The sequence below is a fragment of the Varanus komodoensis genome, unplaced genomic scaffold (assembly GCF_004798865.1).
Source record: "Varanus komodoensis strain SLA01 unplaced genomic scaffold, ASM479886v1 scaffold6_2, whole genome shotgun sequence".
Classification (NCBI taxonomy): Eukaryota; Metazoa; Chordata; class Lepidosauria; order Squamata; family Varanidae; genus Varanus; species Varanus komodoensis.
In genome coordinates, this window is record NW_025336346.1 from 2678133 (window position 1) to 2705593 (window position 27461).

The window sequence follows — 27461 nt, forward strand, 5'->3', positions numbered from 1 at the left end:
ATAAAACAAAAATAGAAAAAAATAATTTAAAAAACAACTTTAAGACAAACAGCAGCTAAATCCAAAATCAGGAGATTAAGAAGCCAGGCACAGAAAATGATAAAAATTAAAAAAAAAAAACCAACAACAAAACAAAAGCTTGTTAAAACAAAACATTTTTCAATAAAAGTCTAAATGATGAACAGGAGGGAGTCTGTTGGATATCCATGTAAGAGACCAGAATATTAGGGCCACTACAAAAAAGGCTGAGTCCTGGATAACTTCCCATCATATCTCACATAAAGACAGGTCCACAAAGACTCAGGCAAATCCCAAGACCCAAGATCCAAACCTCCAACTTGCGTTTGCTTATAGGCTTCCTACTGAAGCAACTAGCTGACCATTGTGGGAACTGAATCCTGGACTGAGCATTCCAGCATGGTTCTTCTTATGCTCATACACTCTGACAGCAAATGCTTTGCAGGACTTCACTGTCTCCTCCTTGGAAGTGGCAGGTGTGGAATTACTCTACAGTGCAATAAAGACCAGGCTGCACTGAACCCATCTGCAGCTGGGCTATCGGTTGAATATTTCTGGTGGGAACATTTGAGTGGAGCATGGAAATTACTATTTATCTAGACCCCACCTCCAGAGTAGGTAGTTAGGGGAAGAAAAGGGCTGGAAGAGAGAGATGGTGATATAAACATAGGAAATGAGATGCACAGAGGGTGAGAGACTAGAAGAAGAATGAAAAATGAATGTCAAGGGCAAAGGCAATTCCTCCAAGTCCATCTAGCCACATATTTAGGAACACCTGAGACACAGTGGTGGGCATCCATTTGTGTTACAGAATTTAAAGTTATTCTTTCCCACTCAGATTATCCTTTTGGAATCTCCATACTTAGAGCCTCTCCCCAAAAGGACTGTTTTGGGATCTTGGCACATCAAAACAGATAGGTTTGCTCCTACAGTTACAGCAGTAAGAGGGTGTGGCACAGCTTCATGTCAGTTGCCCTTTGGTTTATTTTCAGATATGGGAAAACACAAAAAATGTTTGTTTGGCAGAGTTGGATGGACAAGCTGATTCTTTTTTTAAAAAAATATTTTTGGTGGATCAGCTGGTAGATCCCATAATTTCTTACCATTCTCTGTTGTGCATACTAAATATAATTCCTCGGCTACAGCTGAATGCCTGAAACATCTGCTAGAATCTAGGTTTGGCCCTGCTGCTTTGGCTAGCCCATTGTTAATGGAAGGATTGAATGAGGTTGAGCAGCCACCCTGATCCACAATCCATTTTTATAAATATCTATTATTGGTGAACAAATATAACATAAAAGGCCTTAAGCAAGAAGAGAATCATGAATTGGAGTAGCTTTTCTTGCCGCATCCATGGAAGGATAAGCAACAGCCTGAAATAAGACAATGGGTGGGGGACTTGATGATACTTTCAGTTTTTGAACAGGTGATTTTTAGAAATAATATACAAATGGAGGACTACGTAAATATCTGGGCTACCTTTGTTAAAGTCTATATATAATTATCTTTAACAGCAGTAGCATATCTTGAAATGTATAAAACATATATGGGTACTTAGTGTATATTCACTGTAATAGATTCACTCAGATTTAATCTAAGAAAAATACCATTTTAGATTAGTTTTACTTTGTTGGACTCGGTTTTGAAATCCACTATGAAATGACTTTAAACTCCGGCCTCACTGAAAGAAGAGCAACGGTGGCAACCTGACTGGCATCGCCGTTTTACACGGTGAGTGCCGAAAAGGCGCGGCGCGTCTACACGAGTGCGAGTAGGACGCAGCCTCCCTCAAGCTGGTGTCCTCCCGATGCATTGGACTACAGCTCCCATAACTCCCACCCAGCCTTCCAACGGCCTGGGCATGCCTGGGAGTTACAATCCAACACTCGGGGAAACCAGAGCAGTCGCCAACAGAGAGCGAGCCGAGGAGCAGCGGCAACTTCCACGACGGGGCGCGCGGCTGGGCGCAAAAGGGCGGCCGCCGCAGGCTCCTCGGGCGCGGCCGGCGAGACGGGCTCGCACTGCACGCTGGGCGGGAACTCGCAACTTCAGCGCGCCGCCTCCTCCCGAGGCCAATCGCACACCGGCTCTTCTAAGTTTTGTGCTACCTTTAGCGGTTGTTTTTCTTCTTCTTTGGAAAGATACACAGTCAACTTTAAAGCGAGTCCGTTCTCCTTGGCTTTGTCCCTGCGATACAGGGTTAGGGGTTCCCACAAATTCCTAACCCGTAAGGAATCTGGGGACATCACTGGATCACCTTGCAGGGCTGTGCTAAGTCTGTCTCTCGGTGCCACCTCCTCTTCCCCGCTCTTCAAGGAGAGTTGCTAGATGTTGCACGTCATTTCTGCATGTGTAAACGCTTACATTCTTATTTTTTTCCTAGTCGAAGGAAGACTTGGTTTAGGAAAAAGCCTCAACTTCTTCCTGCTTTTGTTACTACCCTGGCGAGGCCGGCAGACGCTGCTAGACCACACCAACCCTACGGTCAGAGCCTCTGCCCTTCCCCACGTACAACGATCGCTCCCTCGGCATCCCGAAGATGCAAAGGGGCGACAAAAGTAACCAGGAAGTCCCGTCTCCAATTCTGAACGCGATTGCCGCAGACCTCCCATTTGGGCGGTTTCCTTGCCTTGATGGGCAGATCCGCAGCCAATGCGCGCAGCCGAATTCAAGGGCCGCACCCCGCGCCGGCGGCTCCGAGCGGAAGGCTCCGAGCCTCCGGGACGGGCGAGCAGCAGCAGCAGCAGGGCGATGGCGACGCCGGTGAGAGGCCCGCGGGAGGCGGGGAGAGCGGGGGACGCGGCGCGCGTGCCGGGAGAGGCGTGCGGAGCTGCCCGCGACGGCGCGAGCCGGTCCCCGCCGGAGGAGGGCGAAGGGGGGCCGTGCGTGACCCTGCTCCAGCCGTTCCGGCAGGGGCAGATGATGGATCCTGGACTGTCTCCCGAGCTGCTCCAAGAATGCCAGCTCTCCCGTGTGCCTTTAATCGCTGTGGGATAAACAAGTGACGCTTCCCCCGGGAGGGAGATAGCATAATGGGCGCCGTCCTGCTCTGAGAGGCGTGGGAAAAGTACTAACTCGACTTCCTTTTCCATTTGAAAAGAGAGGGTGGCTCCTGTAGGAACACTTCACGTCCTCCGCCTGCCTCCTAGAACAGAAGCTGTCACAACTCTAGAAGGGGTTTTCCTCCTTTAAGTACAGATCTTGGATTTAAAATCCCCGAACTAGTTATAATAATAGCATGGCACTGCTTTAAGCAATTTAAATTGCTGTATATGAGACCCTCACCAAGAAATGGTGGCGAGGTGATAGTTTGTATTTGCTTGGCCCCATTTTTTTCTCCTGTGATAAATGGGTTGTGGGGTAAGCTTCATCTGAGTCCAGTCTCTACAACTGACTTGATTATGAAGGAAGGATGTAGCTCTCGTCTTGTCCCCAGAGTAGCTTTTGAACAACTGAACTCTGGACAGGTGCATTAAAAGAAATGAGTTGCCTCAAGGTTGGATGGCAGCGCTGTTGGGAGAAATGGGTGGAAGGAAACTCATGGGGAGGCTTCTGCCATAGGCCCTGAGCACTTGGAATCAGACCGAGACCCTCTGTAGAGGCTGTGTAACAGCTCCATGCGGATTGCTTGGGTAGAAAGCAACCACAATTTCTCCATACCACAAGTGGTATGAAGTCAGCATACATGAGCAAAGAAAAGAAGGGAGTCCTGCTCTTTTTCTGCATGGGTAAAACATCTTTACCACCAGTAGACACTTACCTGCTCTCTGCTTTTAGGCTCCTGCAGTGTCCGCTCATATACATCTTTCTTTTAGAAACAGACAGATGTGCTCTATAACAAAATGTTACAGTGTGGAGTATTTCTGCTTAAGATGCCAGAAGCCGTTCCTTCTTTCAGGATACCCAATTTCTTCCTCCTCCACCATCCCACACACAAAACAGTCAGTTAACATACCATGGCCTACCTATCCATACTGGGTTATCATTGAATTTGTGCCAACACTGAGGTTCCCTAGAGATTTCTGATGCTTCCTCCTTTTGTATGGGTAACTCTTATGTAGTTGTTTTGGTTATGTAGTTGGTTTGGTTATGCATCCACCATTACCCCTGAATGTGACATAGAGGGAATGATAATTCTGCTACATGATTGCCTGGCTTGGCCTTTCCAAAGTAGACAGTGTGCTGCATTCAGCACTTGAAGATTTGCCTGCCCCCAAGGAACAACCTAGATGGTGCTAGGCAAAGCATGTCACACATTATCTTGGGCTGGCTGGACAAACACTTTAGCCATTTAAAGGAGATACATGCTGTAGCAGCTGCAGCTTTGTACAGAACAAACTTCCTAGTTATATCTTTCACAACCAAATCTTAATCTATTTTGGATTGTGAATTTGAGGCAAAGGTATAATGGGACTACACTTTGGCAGGGTTACAGCCCACTCTATCAAATGCTTGAACTGTGTATCTACAAGTTGGCTGATCAATACATAGATGTTTGCATGCTCATAACAAATCCATGTGAAAGCAATGCGCCCCAGAGGCCATGAAATGCAGCATTTCATAATTTTGGGTCCCACTGTTCACATTTAAACTTTATGCATCTATTGATGGAAAATTGGGGGTTAGTCGACAAAAGTAAATGCTACAATAAATCTGTTTTCTATCAAGATGTCACAAGATTCCTTTTTGGTTTTGCTGTATCAAGCTGACACGACTTCCCCTAAAGAAAACTTGAGCTAATGGTGTTCAAATTCTGTAATTCGCTTTGATTTCTCCTCAGTCAAAATCGTTGTGTCTTCCAATATACTTTATAAAAGCTGCTTTCCTAATTAATAGCAATTCAGGCTAAAGATGATAGATAAAAATATAAGCAAATAAGAGGTCCTGGGTAGGATGTGTTTAAAGGAGATGTGGTCTTCCACTGATATGTTTGCGCATTGTTTTCATCGCAAGAGGAAGTTTATATCACCAGCAAACTGCCTGAAAGCCACTTTCTTCTCACGTTTGTATTTTTGTATCATTATGGTAGTGTATAGAAACTTTAAACTCATAAGAAAGACATGCTTATCCAGGCAGCCATTTTCTCTTGGTCTCTATTAGTACCTTGGACATTGTAGCTGCTGTGGATTCTGTCCTGTGTTGTTTGAATATAGATAGGAACAATCTCAGATACCGATTTGGCTTGGTACCAAAAATGTCTGGGTTCTTAAAAAATCAACTTTGTGCCTTGCACTTTGAAATATTTGTTCAACCCTGATAATAGAAATATATCACCCCTGGATAAAGATAATAAATGGATCATATAAGGTGTCTCTTAAAGGCAACCTTTATTTGTCCATTGTTTCAAATATCTCAGCCTCCTCAAAAGGAAACAGAAACAGATCAAGTCAGAAGGGGCCTCCCGGGCCAACTAGTCTGACCCCCAGCTCTAGCTGGCTCCACTCACGACATGCCCACCATGTGCATTTCCTGCCTATCTTTGAACACCCTCACTGATGGGGCCTCAGCCACCTCCTGTGGAAGCCCATTCCACACCCTCGGGGTCCTGACTGTCAGGAAGTTCTTCCTGGCATCCAAATTGAACCTTGTTCCCTTGAGCTTGGCTCCACTGGAGCGCAGCCTGCCCTCCTCTGCAGGAGAGAACATGTCTCTACCTACCTCCGTGTGACACCCCCTCACATACCTGCATGTCACCAACAGATCCCCTGTTGGCAACATATAGGAAGAATAGTCCTGCTCTCCTTCTTTTAATTTTTGAAGTTTTGAATCAGTCAGTTGGCCACAGATTTTAAAAACTGCATTCTAACCACTTCTTCTGTGTCAGGGCCCTAATATATATCAATATTGCTATTAATTACATTTCTATACTGCCTGTAGCCAAAGCTCTCAGGACAGTTCACAACAGGATATAAAAACAATAAAATAAATAAAACGACATTTAAAACATTTAAAGTTAAGTAAAATAGTATTAAAATACATTAAAACTCATGAAAATGTAATAAAATAAAAAGACACAATCAAGAAGATAGGAAATTAAGCATTCAGTTGGGACTTTTTGTATTTCCCCAGTAACAACACATACTAATTGGTTAATCTAAACTGAAGGGGTTGGGAAGTGTTGTTGGACTACAGCTCTCATCAATCCTAGCCAATACTACCGATGGAGCAGGATGATAGAGCGTACAGTTGATAGAGTGTGTCATGGGTTATTTAAGCTGCAGCACCCTAAAGCAGACCTTGCAAGGGTTATTTAACCAACACTTGCCAGGTTTCTGTAACATGATAACCCTCCAGCAGTAGCTGGATCTCCAACACGTGGGGTGCCAGTGCTCACACATTCCAGCCTCACTGCACCCATAATCGACTGTGGTGTTTTGCCTAGATGGAACCTGGCCTCCCAGAGTGAATGGCTAATTGCAAGCTAATCATGCTTCTCTTTTTTCTTTAATGTGCAGTTGCTGAATGACCCAGAAGAAATTGCAGCTTTGTACCGTGAGCTTAGCCAGTTCCCATCTCTGTCCAGTGCCTGCATCGGTCCTGAGGTAACCACTCAGTATGGGGGCAAATACTGCAACATTTACACAGGTACTGTGCCTCTCCCTAACTTTGCCTGAACTGCTGAGACTTTTGCCTGCTATATGAAAATGGTCACGATTGTATCTCCCCATTTTGCCCTGGACCTTCTTTTCCACAAGCAAGGTACATTGGGGGCAAAATGTCTGTGTCAGGGTTTCCCTAGCTTCCCGTGCTGCAGAAGCGTTTGGTTCTTTTGCCCATCCTCTAATGAACATAAGGAATAAAACCTAAGGACAGCTGCTGCTAGACATTTTCACCCCAAACCAAGAATGGGATGAGGGACCTTTCCATTAGGGAAAGGATGCACTGTTTGGCATTTCCTTGAATCTACTGAAGTGTTTGCTCCAGAGGTGGTTTAGGGCACAATCCTAAGCATGTTTCACAGAAAAAAGCCCTACAGTTCCCAACATTTCTCAGCCAGCATATGTAGGATTGCACGTTAATGTGTCTGTTTTCTGGTGGCTTACTGAAATCTGGATTGACCATGGCCTTGCCTCGTGGTGGTGGGGGAAAGGCAGATGTGGCAGTGACTCTGGATCTTTTCCGAGGCTTTAGGGTTGTGGGGGTGTGACGGAAGGATGCTTGGTTCTTCCTGTGCCAGGCTGCACGGAAATGGAATTCATTCTCTCTCTTTACAGAGTGGTCTCAGCGAGACTTGGAAAGAGCTGAAAATGTGAAGTTTTGCCGACAGTACCTGGTCTTCTATGATGGCCAGTCCGTTGTGTATTCAGGCCCTTCTGGCAACTGCACTGAAATCAAGGGAGAGTAAGTCTCTGCATTGTCACCCCCTTCCACAAAAGTATCAGAGCAGTGCCTGAGTCTCAGGGCTGCATTCAGTCCCCCAGCAGCCGGTGTGGCTCTGTATCTCCGCTGCCGCCTTTTGTGCATTCAGCAGCAAAAGAAAGATCATATTCTGTACCAAGACAATCGGAATCCTGTGATGAGAATTGCCAGTATCATTTATTTTTATTTAGTACAACATTTGATGTTCCACTCTTCTGGTCCAACAGAAAGCTTACCAAAATTGTTAAACAGTATAAAAATGGTAGTAATCCAGCAGCAGCAGGGCAGCAGAAAGAGCCCTTTCCAACTGTTCCTGGAACGTACCTGCCAGACCAGCTTTCTGCGTGCTAACCAGACAATTTTCCTTCATAGGCTGCTTAGTCGGGACTCCCCTAGTGGAGCACAAAAGGCTGTTCTGCGGAAGACTAGCAACAGCAAAGGTGAAGAAAAGCAGTTCCTAGAGGTATGTGTGTCAGTCTGGAGGAAGCTGGGTCCTTCTGGACCAGTGCGCTCGGCCTCTGCCTCTAGGGCTTGTGCCCCATGGAAACTGGAGCTAACGCATTCCCACCTCAGCCTGACTTTGCCTTCTGCTGGTCTTCCAGTGGCAAGAGGGGTTGCTTGGCTCCTTGCTGTTGAAACCTGTGCTGCCCCTCTCTCATCTCGCTCCCATGTCCAGAAGCAATTGTGCTGCACCCATGACTTTTCCAGGAGGAGAAAGGGAAAAGTTAGTCACTCTGTTATGCGGCTTCAGACAAACCCAGCAGCTGGGAAGTTGTTGGGTACCTGAGCAAGGGGTTCGGAGATTGCCACACCTAAACTCTGATCTGCCTGCTCCCACAGGTTTGGGAGAAGAACCGCAAGGCGAAGAGCATTGAGTTGACAGCTTTGGAGAAGCACGGCAAAGTCTACGAGGACGGTGAGGCTTTCCTGCAGCTGTGCTTCAGTTTGGGAGGGGCAAGAGGATAGCTAGCACCTATCCCCACAGACTGCTTTTTCTTGAGACTCCGGGTGGCGTGTGTACTTGTGTGTGGGCTGGGGAGCAGTCCTTAATGTGGACTCTGGATCGTGCATTGTTGTTGAGGGAACTTTACACAACCTGGGCTCTGCTGAGCGGACTGAGAGATGCAGTGGGGACAGACAGTGTTCTTCTCATAAGGCAAACAAGGAAACCTTGGAAGCTGCTAGTCTCCGCATTTTAGGATAGGAAGCCCAGTGATGCGGCTGAGTCTCTGGCTGTGATTTTTCTCCCCTAGACCAGTTTGGCTGCTTGGCTTGGTCGCACTCCGAGACTCACATTCTCTATGTGGCAGAGAAGAAGCGTCCCAAGGCGGAATCTTTCTTTAAGCCAAGAGCCACAGAGCTGAGCAGTGAAGAGGAGCTGGCCAAGGCAGAGCAGCGAGACAAAGCCGTCAAGGTAGGCTGGGGATTGCGTCTGGGCACATAGCAAGCCAGCAGGGCAGCTTGATGGCCTCAGCATGGGAATTCCTCACAGCTTTCAGTCTGTCCAGGCTCTCAAAGTGGGAGCCCTTGCTGGGAAGCCACTGACCACCCAGTGCCTTGATTCTGAGGCTTCAGAGAGCAGCTGTTCCACTCCCACCTGCCTCCATATTGCTTACACGCCTTTCTGGAGGAAGCCAGCCTTCTTGTTGTACGTACTGTGGTGGAAACCACCACTTCCGTTTCCCCACCATTTCAAACTGAAGAATTGTCCTAGCACAATCCTTTGTGGGCTTCAATTATATTTAAAATGTAGTAAGTCTGATGCTTGCTTCTTGAGTGGTCTCATTTGAGGAAACATCTGCCTCCCAAGATGCTATAGCGTGCAGTAGAACGGCCGAGTTTGTAGGCAATATATACATATTCACCTGCTCTTTGGGTGGTAAAGGGAACACTCTGCACCTTGAATCAGTGTTGAACCTTGAAGTCAGAATCCAGTGGTGCAAGTCCTGGCAGTCTGTCCAACAGGTGCCAACCGCTGACAACACTCGAGGTGTCTCTGCAGAGTTCTGCAGCACGATGGTTCTCCCGCTCTTTCCTAGGGGGAGCAGTTTGTGTTCTATGAAGACTGGGGAGAGGCCTTGGTGGCAAAGAGCATCCCTGTGCTGTGTGTGCTGGACATTGAGGGCAGCAATGTTTCTGTGCTGGAGGGTATTCCAGAGCACATCTCACCTGGGCAGGTCAGTACAGAGCACCTGGGGAGAAAGTTGTACTTGATACAAGTCTCACCACCACCCACACCCACCTCTGGACCCACACCACTACCACGCGATGATGTGTTTGCTTCACTGTCTTTTCTCCTCCCCAATAGAAAAATGGCTGAGAAATAGTGGAAAGCTTGGTGCTTGGGAGCCAGGAACACTGCCTTTTTTGGGAGAGAACTTTAAATCAAATTTCCCTTGCCCCCTAGAGCACCGGATTCATTCAGGGAAGGAGATATGATGCATTTTCCACCCACTCTGTTCCAGTTTTTCATGCTATGTCTTGGTTAGAGCAAAGCCTAACGGTGCTTAGGCTGGCTCGCCCTCCCCTTCCATGCTGGAGACATTTCTGCTTAGAAATTCGTAGCCCCAACTGCCTTTTGCCCTTGACGCTGCATTCCCTCCGCTGCAGGCCTTCTGGACTCCAGGTGACACAGGGGTGGTGTTCACCGGCTGGTGGCATGAGCCATTCCGTCTAGGGTTGAAGCACTGCACCAATCGCAGGTGAGTTTCCTTCCAGAATCTAGAGGAACCCTGTTGAGGCTTTACTTTCTCTATTACGAAAGGAATGGAGACCAAAGGATAGGAAGTGGACCTGGGAACGTTCTGAGGCCATTTCATTGCAGTGATGGATTGAGCTGGAGATGCTTGTTCTGCCTGAAGTACATGACTTGTAGGGAGGGGATGCTGCAACCTTAAGATTAAGTAGGACCTGTGTGGCTTCCTAAAGATGAAACAGCTTTCCAGCAGAGACAGGGACCCTCTTTATTCTAGACTTTGCCCCCTTTTATGTAAACCACTCTGCTGACTTGCCAGGAAGAAGTCTGCTGAGCTAGTAGCTCCTCCCTATTCCTGCTTCTGTCTAAATGGTAAGGGGGGGGGGTGAACTGAGGCTTAAGAAGACAGCTGTCCTTCCATCTGCCCCTACCTACATTGGCTAGAATTGCATGGTGCTCTTCAAAATAGCCCTCAATCCCACATTGTGGTTTTCCTTTCCAGATCGGCTCTCTTCTACGTAGACCTGACAGGTGGTCGTTGTGGTAAGTGACCTGCTGGTGCTATTTATGTCCCAGTTAACCCAGTCCCAGGGCCCTGTCTCTTCATTTCCTGCCTGCCTTCCTATTGCAGAGCTACTGTCAGATGACACCAAGGCCACTTGGTCTCCACGCTTGAGCCCAGACCAGTGTCGCATTGTGTACCTGGAGAACAAGGCATCAGGGCCCCACCAGCAGTGTAGTTGTCTCTGCATGGTGAGTACTGCTTTTGGGCCTTGAAGGTTTGCCTGAGAGACCTCTCCATGTAAAATCTGGAGAAGTCCTTCAACAAGGTGTGTGAGATCAGGTGGAGTGCCTTACGAATCATGGGAGCCACTGCTGTTGCAAATTCTTATTTGCTGGCAGAATTTATGAGGCTTGAATAGCCTTGTCCGAGGAAAGAAGGAAGAATTATGTGGTGAATATATGGAGAATTAAGGTTTAGGACTGTCCTCTGAGAGCTATCATGGTGGATCTTTTTATGTTGCAAGTGGTGACTTGGGCCTCCTACTTCGTGAAATGTTGCAACGTCACTTTCTTAACTGTAGCATAGATTGAAAGAGGCCTTTTCAGCCCCAGAATTCGATGGAGTGTGTCATGATTCTGGAGTAGACCTGGGTGGCAAGAAGCTATCTTTCAGCACATCCTTGTCTCACCTCTCTCGACCTCTCTTTCAGTATGACTGGTACACAAAGCTCACTTCAGTTGTGGTGGACCTTGTACCTCGGCAGAGCCAAGGTGGGTGGTGTGACATAACTGGCTCCCCCCCAGGGTGTGCTGTGGAATAGGCTGGGGGAGAATTTGAGGGATTTGATGGCACCCCGTGAACATGCCCAGAATTCTGCATTGACACCACTGCATGCTACACATACACACCTGCGCAAAACTGCTTGCCTGTATTGTGATTACTGGAGACTTCTGTGGAATATGAAATTCTTAAATAGGACTTGAGTTTTGTTTTGAAAACAGGTTGATTTTGAGGTAGAACTAAAGGAAGGGATTCTGGGAGAGTCAGAAAAGGATTGGACACTGGGAGGAGTGTGGTGGCGATGAATGCAGGTCACTAATGGTCTTGTTTGCCTTAAAGTAACAACTTATGTCTCAGGAAACATCTGTTGGGAGAAGGAATAGGGTTTTAGTTTGCTGGAGGTGTCAGGTCAGCCATGGGGGTTGGTTCCTATTGCTTGTGCAAAGTGGTTTTCTGTTGGATTTTTCTGCCTCGGTACCAAATTCTTCAGAATTTCAGAATCTCCAATGGCCAAGAGGGATTTGTTGGTATAGTTGCAGGGAGCTAGTGTTAGGCTTGGCCTTATGATTTGCTGGGTGAGTAGGCCCATCTCAGGCAGCAGATTTGCTTGTACCTTTAAAGGACAGCAGATTGTTATTGTTTTAATTACTATTGGGAAGAAGAACTCCTAGTTCTTTCTCTGAATAGTACTTCTGATTTGGCACTGAACTGTTCAACCAGCTGTGCAGAAACTCCTGGTTCTTCCCCTGAAAAACTCTGAATTTTCTGCCTTGGCATCAAAATATCACAGGCCATGTGTAGCTGGCATCCGGAAGGGCATCCGGAAGGGAGCTGATGGAAAGTGCAGTATATGCCCCATGGCCTGTTTCTGCTGCAGTTTGTGTCTCACTGTGGAAAGGTAGCCTTCGCTTGAGTGAAAATGGTCTCTTTCTTGCAGGTGAATTCACTGGGATTTATAGCAGGGCACTGCCTGAGCACTGCTGGGCAGCAGACAGTCAACGAGTTGTACTGGACACAGTTCAGCGTAGTAGACAGGTAAGAATGAATGATAGAATATTATGAATTTTAAGCTGAGCCAAGAGTAGTTTGGGCCAACCCAGCAAAGTGTTAGGGGCATTGCTAAGTGAGATTTCTTAGGGGCATTGAACAGGCAAGCCTTTAAGTTCAATGGATTTATACAAGAAACAAAGTAAAACAGAGGATATTTATTTCTGTCCAAGTGGCTGTGTAGGATTGTTGCATGAAAATCCTGTGGAACTGTGCAGCCGTGTCCATTTTTCTTGGTAGCATTCCTTCCCAAACTTCTAGTTCAGCACTAAATTGTTCAGCCAGCTGTGCAGAAAGCTTCAATCTGGATGCAGCCTGTGGCATATATCCCCTGTGCTGTCTTTTCTAGGAACTGATTGTGGTGGACACATTGTCAGGCAAAGTGGATTCTCTCACAAAGGGTAAGTATCAAAGCCCGTAGCCTGGCCTTCACAATTATCTTCCCACTATAACTGTATCATGCAGGTACTCAACAGAGAATTCTCATGACCAAATGCTAAATTGCTTCAGTATAGCCTGACATGCCTGATCCTGGCTAATCTTGGAAGCTAAGTAGGGTTGGGCCTGGTTGAAATCTGGATGGATAACTTAAATGTTGTGAACCTCCCAGAGAACTTTGGCTATGGGCGGTATAGAAATGTGATGTAATAATAATAATTAATAGTCCAGGTCAGAAACAAAAGTGGTAAGCAACATAAGCTCTTCACCTGCCTGAGGGGAGGAAATGGGGAAAGAGCGAGGTAGTGCTAAAATGTCATTCTTCCATTTATCTAGGTTCCCAACCTGGAAGCTGGGCACTGCTCACTGTTGATCGAGATCTGCTGGTAGCCAAATTTTCTACTCCAAACTGTCCTCCTGTGCTTGTAAGTGTCATGTGATTAGCAGTTTGGCAGAGGAATGTATGTTTGAAACCCTTCAGGACTGGCCAACATCAATGTATGAGCATAATAGCAAAAAAAATATTTATTTGTTTGTTTAAAATATTTCTACCCTGTCCTACATGAAGATCGTCCCAGGACAGCTTACAATAATCATAATCCTTAGGTGCCTTCTATCCCCTATAAATTTTGCCTAGGATTATCCAAGCTTTAAATAGATTAAACTGGTAGACTTCCACCTGTACCACACTAATTAGACAAGGCCCTTTATCCTCAACTTGAAGATACTTTTCATATTGACCTGATTCACACAGAGTGCTACCCCAAGTTTTATTTAGCCCATGCATTGTTGGGTTCTGGATCATCATGATATGCAAACCAAGATGCACTTAATAAAACTACAAAGAATAACCACAAACAACCAAGAAAGAGAAATTATGGTAGGTTGTTGAGTTGTGAACTCTGGGTTGTTTGAACCATGGGCTGTTACGTATGAACCCAGAACTGTGGGCTGCTCATGGTTTGTTTTGGTAGACTAAAAGTGATGTGCAGGAGTGGTCAGACAGACTGACAAAAAGCCACACTACATGCCTGTAGTACAGCACTACAGAGGCATTTGGAATACACGAAAGGAGAATTGAAGGGAAACTTAATCAGGATTGAGAAAACCAGGATTTATTCATTCATTTGCCAAACAAACTCTGGGTAGGGCAACAATTTGGTCACCAGGTCATTGTATCCAAAACATTTTGAGGAGTATGATCACACAAGGCTTGTGCACAGGTTGCAACATCTTTCTTTTTTTTTACCTATGTGCTTCTCTTATTATTTTTAGGCAATATTAATGAGGCAAAATGTGAATTATGCATGAAGTAAATGTGTTGCTTCCCATGGTACAATTTCTATGGGCCTGAGATGAAACAGCGGAGGTTTTAGGGATGAGGATTATCAGCAGTGATTGATTGTAAGGGATAGAATACAAAAGTCACAGATGGGATTCTGTACAGTTGGGCATGTGTCTACAGTGAACTTCTGTGCCTTGTTAGCAATGTTGATTTTTCTCATCCTGCAGTTCCATTGGGCTTGTCTCTGTTTCCCTTTCAGATATCTGACATCCACTCCCATTTAGGGGCATAAGCTCTAATCCTTTAAGATTACACTGCTGCCTCTAGCTGTCTCCTGAATAAGAGACACCTGCTTCAGTGGTGCTGAGTTCCTCTTTACCTCTCCTGAGTAATGTTTTCTCTTCCTGCAGATGGTAGCCTTCCTGCCTCCTGCTGGCAAGGAATCTGAAGTAAACTGGGTGTGCCTGGAGGAAGCCAGCCCAGTCCAAGGAATCACTTGGGATGTCCATACACTAAAGGCTCCTCCAGAACAGGACAACCCCCAATATTGTGAGTGGTCAGAGAGGAATATTTGGCAGACTTGGCCAACTACCATTCACTGCTCCAAGCTGGATTCTTAGTATAGAATTAATTTGGGTTTTAATGTGCAGGCTTCGTTTTTAACTTCAATGTGATTTGCAAAGTGTGGTCTGTCTTCACAGCGGGCCTTGATTTTGAAGCCATTCTACTCCGGCCTACTCAGATGCCAGAGAAGGGCAAATTTCCATTAGTGGTGTCACCTCATGGTAAGTGCTTTGTCTTTCTCCTTCCATTAATTCAGGACATGATGTAATTTGATGAGTATTCATCTCAGCATTGCTTCCCTTCCTTCCTTCCTTTGCAGGAGGCCCGCACTCAGCATTCACCACCAGCTGGACCCTGTACCCAGCAGTGCTTTGCCGAATGGGCTTTGCCATGCTGCTGGGTGAGTGAAAGCCAGCATTTTTCTTGGCCACCCAAAGGGCTGCAGAAGTCTCACTATATCCTAGAGTATATGACAGCCTGTGGTCCCACTGCATCTTTTCCTGCCGTCCTTGGCATGTGAACAGATCAGTCCTCTGGCAGGAGGGATCTTTCTGTTCCCTTGCAACCATCTGAATAGAACGGAAGAGTGAGTGGGGGAAAGGAAGTGGCAGAAAAAGAAAATTGATCCTGCCACCCGCTTTACGTTCTGGCACTGCCTACCACTGGCTTGAGCCTGAACCACCACCTTGAGCACAAGTGGCCTGCGAGGTCATGGAACCTTTGATGGAAACCCACATAATGCAGCACAGTCAGAGGCCCTGTTGCCAGGCTGTCGCAGGGTTCTTGCTCATGCCCAGCATGATGCCGGGATATGCAGCCCACGTGAGGATTAGATGATGGTGCTCTCCTCATATCTCCCTGCCGAGCCTGCTCTTTCTGGATGGATGGATGGAACTTCTATGCCGCCCCATTCGCCGAAGCCGCGGGGCGGCTCACAAACATAAGTAGGACATCCCAGGATTCTGACAAGGAATGTCACAGAAGCACGGCCACCCTTCTCAGAAGCAGCAGCAGCTGTGCTTTGCGGGGTGGGGCTGTTGTCGAGGGTAGCATCCTCGGCATTTTTGATTCCAAGGCTGCTTCAAGGGTAGTTCAGAAGAGTAGGGTCCGGCACTTCTTGCCAAGATGTTACCTGCTCATTCATGAAGATACCCCATGTTTAGGGAGTCCTGGGCCGAAACCTGGCTGGGCAGAAAAATAACTCCCTGGAAATCTTGATATTGGGGCTGGCAAGGAACATGTGGTCTCAATAGCACTGTGTGTTGCTGCTTTTCCTCCAAGTGAATTATCGAGGATCACTGGGCTTTGGCCAGGACAGTGTGGACTCCCTGCCAGGGAATGTGGGCTGTCAGGATGTCAAGGATGTGCAGGTAAGAGGAACAGGTTAAAATAGTAGGGCTGTCTCTTACCTGTGGGTGGGAGGGGATCCCTCCCATGCCCTGTTCCTTTATCCGCAGCAGGAGTGTGGAAAATAGCCCCTCATATCTCTTCACTGTGGGGAGGATGAGGAGATTCAGCCCAGTCCCTAAGACCATAAAGCTTCAAACTCTGTTACAATATGTACCACATACAATTTTGCCAGTTCAAAGGATTGACAGCAGATATCGCCCAGTTCTTGTGGGACTGAACCACTTTCAAAGATGAATGTGCATATTTTGCATCAAGAGGGCCAGGGAGCTTTAAACAAAGGGGTGACTTTAAATTCAGGCTACACATTGAGGCTGTGCAAGAGTGCTCCAGACATTCTGCTGAACTTCTGCATTTATTTTCTTAGTCTGTGAGCCCAGAAGAAGTTCCAGCCTTACTTTCTCCCTTAACATTGTTGCACACCTCTTTGCAGTTCTGTGTAGAGCAGATGCTACAAGAGGAGCCTCTGGATCCACAGAGGGTGGCCTTGCTTGGTGGCTCCCATGGGGGCTTCCTGTCCTGCCACCTCATTGGCCAGTACCCTGATATCTACAGGGCTTGTGTGGCCAGGAATCCTGTGGTCAACATGGCCTCCATGGTCGGAAACACTGACATTCCTGACTGGTGAGTACTCCAGAAACCTGAACAGTCAGATTCCAACCCTGTTGCTGCTGCCCTCCTTGCACACCTGCTGTGCTGTGTTTTCTAGGTGCCTGACTGAGGCTGGCTTACCCTATGACCAGGCGGCCCTCCCAGACCCTGCACACTGGACAGAAATGCTCCTGCATTCACCTATGCGATATGTTGATAAGGTACAACTCATCCTTCTGTTCCTTCTCTACACTTATTGAGATCCCCACGTGTTCAGTATTTTGAGTTTCTATCCCCTGTTTTGATTGCTTTCGATTTCTATATTGTTCTTTTCCCTTTAGGTTCAGACACCTGTTCTCTTAATGATAGGAGAGGACGATCGACGTGTGCCCCCCAAGCAAGGCTTGGAGTACTATCATGCTCTTAAGGCCAGGGGTGTTCCAACCCGGTAAGCATATTGGGCGAGTTTCAGGAGAAACATAAAGGATTTGGCTTCCCATGGGTGCTATCAGGACAAAGGGGAATTTCAGTCAGGACACTGGAAAATGGTATTGAGCTGAAGATCTCTCACTGAGAGTGAACAAAATAACCCTATCTCATCTTCTAGGATGCTGTGGTATCCAGGCAATGACCATGCACTGTCTGGTGTGGAGGCTGAGGCAGATGGTTTCATGAATATTGCACTCTGGCTGATCCAGCACCTCAAATGATGTCTGCAGAAGCTGGGCCGTACCTTGTATAACCCACCTCCGTGCAAAACAATAAGGTTCCTAACAATGGCCTGAGGCATTTCAATTCTGTTCAGCTACTCTGGAGAAGGAATACTTTGGTAACTTCGTTCATGGTCTCCAAAGCTTGACTAGGTACATAATGGCAAAAGTGGCCAGCGTCTGTCCTGTAGCTAGCTCAAATACAGCAGACATTACTCTGACCACTCTTTTTTTTTTTTTTTTTGCCAAATTTTGTACCATTAGCAATAGCCTAGCAGGAGGCAATTTAAAAGGGTCAGATGCTGGAGTCCTTAGAAGTAGCCTATTCAATTTTAATGCACTCTGTATTAGCACTCATCTTTGGGAGCAGGACTGGAAAGGGTGTCCCAGGGATCCAGATTAAAAAGATAAATAAACACATTGATTGTCTTAAGCCTTCTTGTAAAGTATAATTACTCGCATTGGGAATGAGTGGGGGTTTTCAGCTCCTGTAATGCAATCTTCCTGGAAGAGTACTGGATATTTCTGGAGAAGAAAAGGTTATGGTATCAAATAAAAGCGTGATTTACAAGGGGAGTGTCTTGTTTGTGCTATAGTGCAGGCTCATCTGAAAACTGACGTAATTTCTTATTCCTTCAATCAAACCTGGAGCTGCAGGTGTCACCAGGAGCTAAGTCTCAGTCAGGTCACAGTGTATTTGAGTATCTTGTGCCATGCTGCTTCAGAACTGATTCCTGCTTGTCTTTCTGCTGCTATATTTTTGACTCTTGCACTTACTGAGCATACTGTTCTCTATAGCACTTCCACTATAATTTATTCGATATAATGGGAGTATGGGCTATAACTGGCCCACCATTTCAATAAAGTAAGAATTCAGATTCAGACTAAGAATTCAAGCTTAGCTGATGGTGGTTTCTATCAGGAATTGAGGGCTGGTCTAGTACCAGCCTGAGTCTTCTTCATGTTCTTAGCACTATCCACAGTTCAGTGCAGTTCCTCAATCTAGTCCCCTCTGCTTCTAAAAAGATGCAGGAGAAAATGTTCTTTTCCCCTTTATTTGTCTTTTAGGTGCATTTCATTTTCTTTTTGCACTGGTCAACAACACAAGTACATTACTGAGAATAACAGTAGTGGCTTAGTGGTTTGAGCATTATAATTGTTAATTGGAAAAAATACACTTTTTTATAATATAGATAAAGTGGTTTGAAATCTGTACCATGAATATACAAGGTACTGTTATGGAGAAATCTTATACTGAACAACAAGGAAGTGACATTTGTGCTGACCACATAATTCCTTGATATTATCAGCTATGGTAACAAGACTTCAGTTCAGTTGTTATATGCCTTGTAGGGATCACATGCACCAATTTAATATGGTCTGAATTACTTCCCTCTCCTGCCTTTCTCCATTTTAAACTAGTGTCTCCAGATAGAGCCTGTTCCTATTTTACTATGAGTATTAAGAGCTTTAGCGGTAGCTAACAGCATGCTATGCATTGTCCAAACAAGAAAAGATTACAGATCACACACAGACGTGGCTTAATGGGTTGTCCAACAGTTAATAAGACTGTAATCTTATGTATGCATGCCTAGGAGTAAGCCCCAGTTTAACAGTAGGACTCACTTATTAGTAAACTATTTATAAATGTGGATTGCACAGTTATTTTAATGGTGGAAGTTAAAAGATCATATCCTTTATTTAATTGAAGTGTTATGTCACTCCTCAGCCATGAAGGATCCTGGAGTAGTTTACATATAATCAGATAGTAGCAGATAGTCCCTGCCTGGGATTTACAATATAAAGCTCCATGACACACAAGGGAGGGAAAAACCAAAGGGAAGGGGGCAGATTACCTTCCCTCTTGTGTACTTTCAGCTAATTTTCAAATAGAAACTGGCAAAGTCTAAGAAAACTCATGCATATTAATAAAAGCTCTTCCTTTTGACCAGTGTTTTGAAAGTATGCTAGAGGCTGGAATGCCACAACCAGTTTTTAAATTCTTACTGAAATAGAAGGTGGCATGGAATTTATAATTCCACATTCACTGGTATTGTTTTTACCTTTCTCATCAACAGCTCTGGGCAGGTTAAAATATTTTATCCTCAAAATTATGACTGACCAGTGAGATTTAGTCAGAAATAAATACAGTGAGAGGGAACAGATTGTCAATACAGTCATAGTCTGTTCTTTCGTACTGTCCTGTTTTTTTCAGCAGTGCTATGCGGGACGCCTTCACCCCTTCCATGCATTTTAATGGAAGTGCTGTAGCAACCGTGAAATCTCTCGAGCGAGGTGCTGCAATCTCCACCTTGGCCTTGATGCCCCCTGCCATTTCTTTTCGTCCCACCGCTGCTTGCCTTTAGCGTTTGGCCCTTTCTGAGCTGTGCACGAGAAGCAAGCTCTATTTGCATTAGCTGGGGTTTAGGTTCCACCTCAAAGATGCCACCCCTTTATTTTCATTCCTTATTACATTGTCAACTTGGGCGATATTTATGGTCCAACCCAGTTTATCCTTGCAACAACCCTCTGAGCTGGGTTGGGCTGAAGGTCCGATCACTGGAGCAAAACTGCCGTTTGGAGACACTTCACCGGGAAAGGCAAAGCCTTCGCACCCCTTCCTGGCAATGAGCGACTGGCTCGGGGCCGAGATCGTGCGGGACGCGCTAATGCAGCGCAGCGCTCTCCTTTCACCCCCGCCACTCCCTCATCTTACACAAGCCCTCTCTTCCCGCCTCGCCCCGGTCACGAAGGCGGGTGCTTCGCTAGTTTGACAGGGAGTGGGTTGCATGTGTGAACGACTTGGAGAAACTAAATGTTGGGTGGCGTTCGCGAATAACATAATTGATTAGAAGAGCTTGGAAGGAAGGAAGGAGGCAAGCCAACAAGCGGGCCGGGAAAGCACCCTCGCCTCTCCTGCGCGGCCGGGCGTCCCCGAGTGAGGCGAGGCAGCAGCGCAGGTGTCAAAATCACCGCCTGGCGCGCCGGCTTCAGGGAAATCGTGGAGAGCGACTCGACAGAGGGGAGGGCGCTTGCGAGTGCCCTTCCGGCTCAGGCCCGTCCTGCCCGGCTGCTCCCTGCTGTCTTTCCGACGCTTCCCCGGCCGTGCCGGCCGTTCTGGAGAGGAGACCCGCCCTGTCCCTCGAGGCCGCCGTCTCCCGCTCTTCCGAGAGGCTCCGCTTCCGACAAGCTTTGTGGGGAGCACCGCCTCATGGCTTGCAAGCCGGAACGTGCGAGCGAGGCGGTGGGCCGACTTTAAGGACGGGGAGCTGGGAAGCGCGAGCAAGGAGGGGGAAGCAGCTGCTGCGCTTGGTGGGGGGATAGTTAGGAGGGGGCTGAGGCGCTCCTGAGCATGTGGCCCCAACTTCTCCACAGCTTGTTGCCGCTTCGGTCGGCAAGCCGTGAAATATGCCTCTTCTCTCTTGCAGCTGCCCGGGGGCTTGGGCCCGATCCGTGCCCTGTATGAGAAGCTGAGCCAGTTCCCTTGCGTAACATACGCCAGCGTAGGAGTTGGCCATGCTGGTTGTGGGGGCGCCGCGTGCCTGCCCCTCTACACGGGTGAGCCAGTTGCGCCGTCGGGGCCTTCGCCTCACACGCCTCCACGGTGGGGCGGGGGGGTCCCTTCCAGACAGCGAGTTACATGAGCAAAGCTGGGGGTGAGCCGATGATCTCTGTGCAGTTCTTCTCCCTAAGTGTTTCCACTCGTGAATAATAGTAATTAAAAACACAGGCACCCCCCTGTGCACGTAAAGTAAGGAACTCGAGGTGCTTATGCATTTTGTAAACTAATCGACAGGATCATACCCCCACCCTAAGGAACAGAAAATGACTCTCCTAGGTAAATAAGCCCAATGATCAGAAAAACAGCACTGGGGCAGCATTGCTATGACTTGCTTAAGTTAGATGAGGTTTCTGCTTCGGTGAGTGACTTGAGCGAAAGGGCCAGGAAAATAAAAACAGGGTTTGAAAAATTCATAGGTGCAAATTTGGCATGTGTAAGGATTTTGCATATTTATGTGTGACTCTTGTTCAGTCTGATTTTTTTAGAATTGTCAAACCAAGCTTCTTATTGGTCAGACAGTTTAGCTATTTAAAAACATTGATACACAAATATACCATTTTGAACATTAAGACTTCAACACAGCACTTGTGAAATGCGGAGCTGTAATGTCCTTTCCTGTGAATTCTGTCACAAAGAGTGGTTGATTTAAAACAACCATTTACGTAGCAGCTGATGAAAATAATATTGGATTGGCCCTAGTCCCTGCCAGTTGCACTTTTGGGATTAGAGGTTTCCTAGAGGCATCAGGGCAGAAAATGAAATTGCCTTTTAACAGCCTGCCTCCAATGCAGCCTTGTGTTAGTCAAATAGAAAGCAAATTGACCCAGTCTTGTAGAAACTCACCCAGGTTTCATAATTATATGCACTGCAAATAGCTGACTTCACTGTGCAAGAATAACACTCTTCAATTTATAAAAAGAAAGGGGATGATTGCATCTTTTAACACAACTGATTGGCTGCGCCTTTATGGTAAAGAGACGTGTGTATAATATTAAGGGCAGAATGGTAAGGCTGGTGTGGAATCTTATGACATGATTCGATGTCTAAGAAATCCGGTATCAGACCTGTTAGTACAAAATGGACCTATGGTAACAAAAGGATAAAAGAACAGGTTGGGAGAGTGATCAGCAGATCAGCTCTAGAAGATAGTATTGCTTAGTGTGTTTTGTGTCTTGCCACTCCTAGATTCCCATTTTGCTACTCTTTGATCCTTAAGCTTGGCAAAACCCAAGTATTGCTTTGCCTGCTGAAGCTCCATCCCTCTGGCTGTATTACATCAAATTCAAGTGCTGAGCCATTATTCCCCAAAATGTAAACTTCTATAAGAGCAATTCAGTAAAGCCATATAAGTTACAAGTAATCAAGAGAGAAATTCTTTGCTTTAAACAAAAATCTCCCTTAAAGTTATACATCAGTCAAGTGTGCTCATGATGTTTTTGACTGGAATCCCAAAGATACTGCAAACAACCTCTGCCAGATATCCCCAGTGTAGCTAAATGTCAGTATTCCTGAAGACCACAACGACTTGAAGCCTTCCATTTATTTGACATTTGCCATTTTCCTGTTCTACCCTAATATTATTAATGAGAATGGAAAGACAAGCCCTTGGGTTTTTGCCTAAAGCTATAGTTCTAAGTGTACATACTTGGAATCAGGCCAAGCACTGGCAAAACAGCCAAGGATCTCATAGCCTAATTTTTATTTAATGCTAGTGTACATTTTACAACTATATTTTGGTAGCAGAATATTGACTGTCAGTTGTCTTTCTTACTCAGTTTTAGCTTCTCTGTATACTGGATTTCAGGATGACAGCAGGACTGTATATGACCATTAAATAAATGTGTATTTGTACATACATATTTATAAACAGAATACGGAAATGTTCCTTTTGAAATTAAGATTCAGAATATTCCTTAGTAAGCCCTTATTCATGCTGCTTGCCTGCCATTTCAGTGCCAATAAAGCTCACTAAATGTAGAGTGCAATATTTATCTCTAACACAATTAACTGCTATCAACTAATTAAATCTAGGAACATTTTTCCTGCCAATAAACTCCTTTCTCTCCAGACCAGGTGCTCTTTTTCCTTCTAATGCTACAGTCAGCCTCTTTATTTGAACTCTGATAAGCTAATGCATGGACAGGAATGGGTGAATTTAATTCAGATGACCATCAGGTATACTACTGCGGGCAAGAATCCCTCAGAAGAAATGGAGTAGCCTTCATAGTCAATAAGAGAGGAGGAAAAGCAGTACTGGGATACAATCTCCAAAATGACTGAATGATCTCAGTTCGAATCCAAGGCAAACCATTCAGCATCACAGTAGTCCAAGTCTATGCCACAACCACTGGTGCTGAAGAGGCTGAAGTTGGCCGGTTCTATGAAGGCCTACAACACCTTCTAGAATTAACTCCAAACAATGATGTCCTTATCATCATGGGGGATTGGAATGCTAAAATTGGAAGCCAAAAGATAACTGGAATAACAGACAAGTTTGGCCTTGGAGTACAAAATAAAGCAGGGCACAGGTTGGTAGAATTTTGTCAGGAGAATAAGATGGTCATAGCAAACACTCTTTTCCAGCAACCCAAGAGACGACTCTACACATGGACATCACCAGATGGTCAACACAGAAATCAGGTTGACTATGTGCTCTGCAGCCAAAGATGGAGAAGCTCTATACAGTCAGTAAAAACTAGACCAGGAGCTTACTGTGGCTCAGATCATGAGCTTCTGGTTGCAAAATTTAGGCTTAAACTGAAGAAAGTAGGGAAAAGCACTAGGCCACTCAGGTATGACCTGAATCATATCCCTGATGAATATACAGTAGAGGTGGCAAATAGATTTAAGGAATCAGATCTGATAGACAGAGTGCCTGAAGCACTATGGACGGAGGTTCGCAACATTGTACAAGAGGCAGCAACTAAAACCATCCCAAAGAAAAAGAAATGCAAAATGGCTGTCTGAGGAAGTTTTACAAGTAGCTGAGGAAAGAAGGGAAGCGAAAGGCAAGGGAGAAAGAGAAAGATACAAACAATTGAATGCAGAATTCCAGAGAATAGCTAGAAGAGATAAGAATGCCTTCTTAAATGAACAGTGCAAAGAAATAGAAGAAAACAATAGAATAGGGAGGAGCAAAGATCTCTTCAAGAAAATTGGAGATATGAAGGGAGCATTTCATGCAAAGATGGGCATGATAAAGGACCAAAATGGCAGGGACCTAACAGAGGCAGAAGAGATTAAGAAGAGGTGGCAAGATCACACAGAAGAACTATACAAGAAAGAGTTTAACATCCCTGATAACCACGATGGGGTGGTCACTGACCTCGAGCCAGACATCCTGGAATGTGAAGTGAAATGGGCCTTAGGAAGTCTAAGCAACAACAAAGCTAGTGGAGGCAACAGTATTCCAGCTGAGCTATTCAAAAGCCTAAAGGACAATGCAGTAAATGTGCTATACTCAATATGCCAGCAAATTTGGAAAACTCAAGAGTGGCTACAGGATTGGAAAAGGTCAGTTTACATTCTGATCCCAAAGAAGGGCAATGCCAAGGAATGTTCAAACTACCACACCATTGCACTCATTTCACATGCTAGCAAAGTGATGCTCAAAATCCTACAAGCTAAGCTCCAGGAGTATGTGGACCGAGAACTACCAGAAGTACAGGCAGGATTTTGAAGAGGGAAAGGAACTAGAGATCAAATTGCCAACATACGCTGGATCATGGAGAAAGCTAGGGAGTTCCAGAAAAACATCTACTTCTGCTTCATTGACTATGCTAAAGCCTTTGATTGTGTGGATCACAACAAATTGTGACAAGTTCGTAAAGAGATGGGAGTACCTCTTATTTGTCTGTTGGCAATTCTAGACAGCATACTAAAAAGTAGAGACATCACTCTGCCAACAAAAGTGTGTATAGTCATGGCTATGGTTTTCCCAGTTGCAATGTATGGCTGTGAAAGCTGGACCATAAGGAAGGCTGAGCGCAAAAGGACTGAGGCCTTTGAATTGTGGTGCTGAAGGAGACTCCTGCGAGTCCCTTGGACCGCAAGGTGATCAAACCGTTCAGTCCTAGAAATCAACCCTGACTGCTCTTTAGAAGGCCAGATCCTGAAGATGAAACTCAAATACTTTGGCCACCTAATGAGAAGGAAGGACTCCCTGGAGAAGAGCCTAATGCAGAGGATGAGGTGGCTGGATGGAGTCACTGAAGCAGTTGGTGTGAGCTTGGATGGACTGTGGGGGATGGTGGAGGACAGGAAGGCCTGCAGGGGGGTTGTCCATGGGGTCGCAATGGGTCAGACACGACTTCGCAACTAACAACAACAACAAGCTAATGCATGTACCTTCAAGTAGAAGGTACATCTTGTTGCTTTTCTGACTCTGAATCAATTGATATGCAGGCAATGTGCATAGTACGGTACTCCAAAAACTAAATGATGACCTGTAGTGAATCTCTTTTATTTATTTTAAATATGTGTAATTTTAAGAACTAATTTGGGGGAAAATACTCCAATTTAAAAAAATAAGAGTTTAAAAGGTGTTTCAGATTTTTAAATATGAAACATTATGTTATAAAACACCAGCTTCAGTCACAAACAGTATGTTATAGTAATATTTAAAAGCTGAACCTGAAATAATCAGGAACAAGAGTAAATCTCAATGGGGAATATTAATGAATATAGTTTAATAATCAGCTCCTGTATTCGACAGCCAATCCTGCTGTGTTAATAAACATCATGGGTTGTTCTCATGTTTTACATTGACATTGTATTTCAGCTGATTAAGAGGAAATGTTTATTAATCTTTCTCCTTTGGAGGTTTCACTCAACTGGTGAACACTGGAATACTCTGTGGAAAGTAAAGGGGAATATACAGTTAAGCATGCTATTTATAAATCTGTTTGGAATGTAATTCATTTTGCATGGGTGAAATGAGAAGACCTCTCCTAAAAAGATATAAGGAGCACTTGGTCAATATATCCCCTTCATGGATCACTGCCTTGCCTTGGCAAAGGGGCTTGTGTAGGTCAAAGAAGCTATGAGCTAAGCTGTGTAGGGGCACCCAAGACAGAAAGGTCAGAGCAGAGAGCTCTGACAAAAGCTGATCCACTGGAGAAGGAAATGGCAACCCACCCAGTATCCTTGCCATGAAAACCCCATGGACAGTACCAAAAGGCAAAAAAACATGATGCCAGATGAGGCCCTCGGGTCAGAAGGTGTCCAATGTGCTACTGGGGAAGACCAGAGGGCTAGTTCTAGTAGTGCCAGAAAGAATGAAGCAACTGGGTCAAAGCCAAAAGGACACTCAGTTGCGGATGATTCTGGTGGTGAAAGGAGAGTCCAATGCTGCAAAGATCTATACTCCATGGGAACCTGGAATGTAAGATCTATGAATCCAAAAAGTTCATATAGTCAAGGCTATGGTTTTCCCAGTTGCAATGTATGGCTGTGAAAGCTGGACCATAAGGAAGGCTGAGTGCCGAAGAATTGAGGCCTTTGAATTGTGCTGGCGAAGACTCCTGCGAGTCTCTTGGACTGCAAGGCGATCAAACCAGTCAGTCCTAGAGGAGATCAACCCTGACTGCTCTTTAGAAGGCCAGATCCTGAAGATGAAACTCAAATACTTTGGCCACCTAATGAGAAGGAAGGAAGGACTCCCTGGAGAAGAGCCTAATGCTGGGAACAATAGATAGCAAAAGAAGAAGGGGACAGCAGAGGATGAGGTGGCTGGATGGAGTCACTGAGGCAGTCGGTGTGAACTTAAGTGGACTCCGGGGGATGGTGGAGGACAGGAAGGCCTGCAGGAGGGTTGTCCATAGGGACTTAGTAACTAGCAACAACAAAGGCCGATATGTAGCGTAACAAAACATGTGCTAGACTGTGGTCCATACATATGAGGAAGAAACATGCAGGCAAAGTAACTGCAGTAAAGATCTTTGTGCTGAGGATTGAATGAAACCCCCAAAGGAGAAAGCTTTCATCGTTTAAAATCAGTTTAAATCTTAAATGTATTAACATATCTTTTTAATTTTTTTAAATCTATTGTTTTTAAAACAGTAAAATTCAAATCTATACAAGTTATAAACTGGATGTGCTATTAGTGGTTTTGTTCTTTGTTTCTGAACTCTGTGCTCTCCTCACGTATCTGTGTGCAGCAGAACCGGTTAATCAGTCCAGAGCTAGTAGTCATATACACTAGACTGGGATGTTCCTACATTTAGAAACCCAGCTAGCACAACTTCTCTTATTTTAAGCTTCCTTCTTTCCTGCAGAGTGGTGCCAACCTGACCTAGGGTGCTTTCAGCAGCTGCAGTTCAGTCGTCAGTATATCCTGCACCTTGATGGCAGAGCAGTTGTCTCAGTTACTCCAGTCGGTGTGCCAGCTGAGATCCGAGACCAGTATGTGGAACACCTGGTTGCCCCAGCACTCCTGCTCATGCTTTAGAAGTTCAAGCTAAGCTTGGGCTGCACCTGATTTGCACAAACTAGGATAGAAA

General features: G+C 45.6%; 2 protein-coding genes across 2 annotated transcripts in view; both read left to right on the plus strand.

The window, feature by feature from the left end:
* Positions 1–2728: 2728 nt before the first annotated feature.
* Positions 2729–17832, plus strand: LOC123034236 (acylamino-acid-releasing enzyme-like). The gene is made up of 22 exons (XM_044451463.1): positions 2729–2781; positions 6474–6603; positions 7233–7359; positions 7750–7840; positions 8218–8293; positions 8631–8791; positions 9417–9554; positions 9988–10079; positions 10575–10615; positions 10704–10825; positions 11287–11347; positions 12295–12392; positions 12754–12805; positions 13179–13267; positions 14538–14676; positions 14829–14912; positions 15011–15091; positions 15973–16061; positions 16532–16722; positions 16808–16910; positions 17031–17137; positions 17297–17832. The coding sequence occupies exons 1-22, from the start codon at positions 2770–2772 to the stop codon at positions 17397–17399; spliced, it is 2187 nt and encodes a 728-aa protein (XP_044307398.1). The 5' UTR covers positions 2729–2769; the 3' UTR covers positions 17400–17832.
* A 2706-nt stretch (positions 17833–20538) lies between these two features.
* Positions 20539–27461, plus strand: part of LOC123034255 (acylamino-acid-releasing enzyme-like) — a 35301-nt gene continuing 28378 nt past the window's right edge. The window contains exons 1-3 of the mRNA XM_044451494.1: positions 20539–20643; positions 20828–20957; positions 27237–27363. Of these exons, the coding sequence (XP_044307429.1) occupies positions 20611–20643; positions 20828–20957; positions 27237–27363 (290 nt within the window). The 5' untranslated portion in view covers positions 20539–20610. The remainder of the gene's footprint in view (positions 20644–20827; positions 20958–27236; positions 27364–27461) is intronic.

Bases quoted from the DNA above. Each gene is read 5' to 3' on its own strand.
- LOC123034236 (XM_044451463.1), top strand. The intron at 9,555-9,987 runs GTCAGTACAGAG...CCTCCGCTGCAG, and splicing joins AGCACATCTCACCTGGGCAG to GCCTTCTGGACTCCAGGTGA. The intron at 12,393-12,753 runs GTAAGAATGAAT...TGTCTTTTCTAG, and splicing joins CAGTTCAGCGTAGTAGACAG to GAACTGATTGTGGTGGACAC.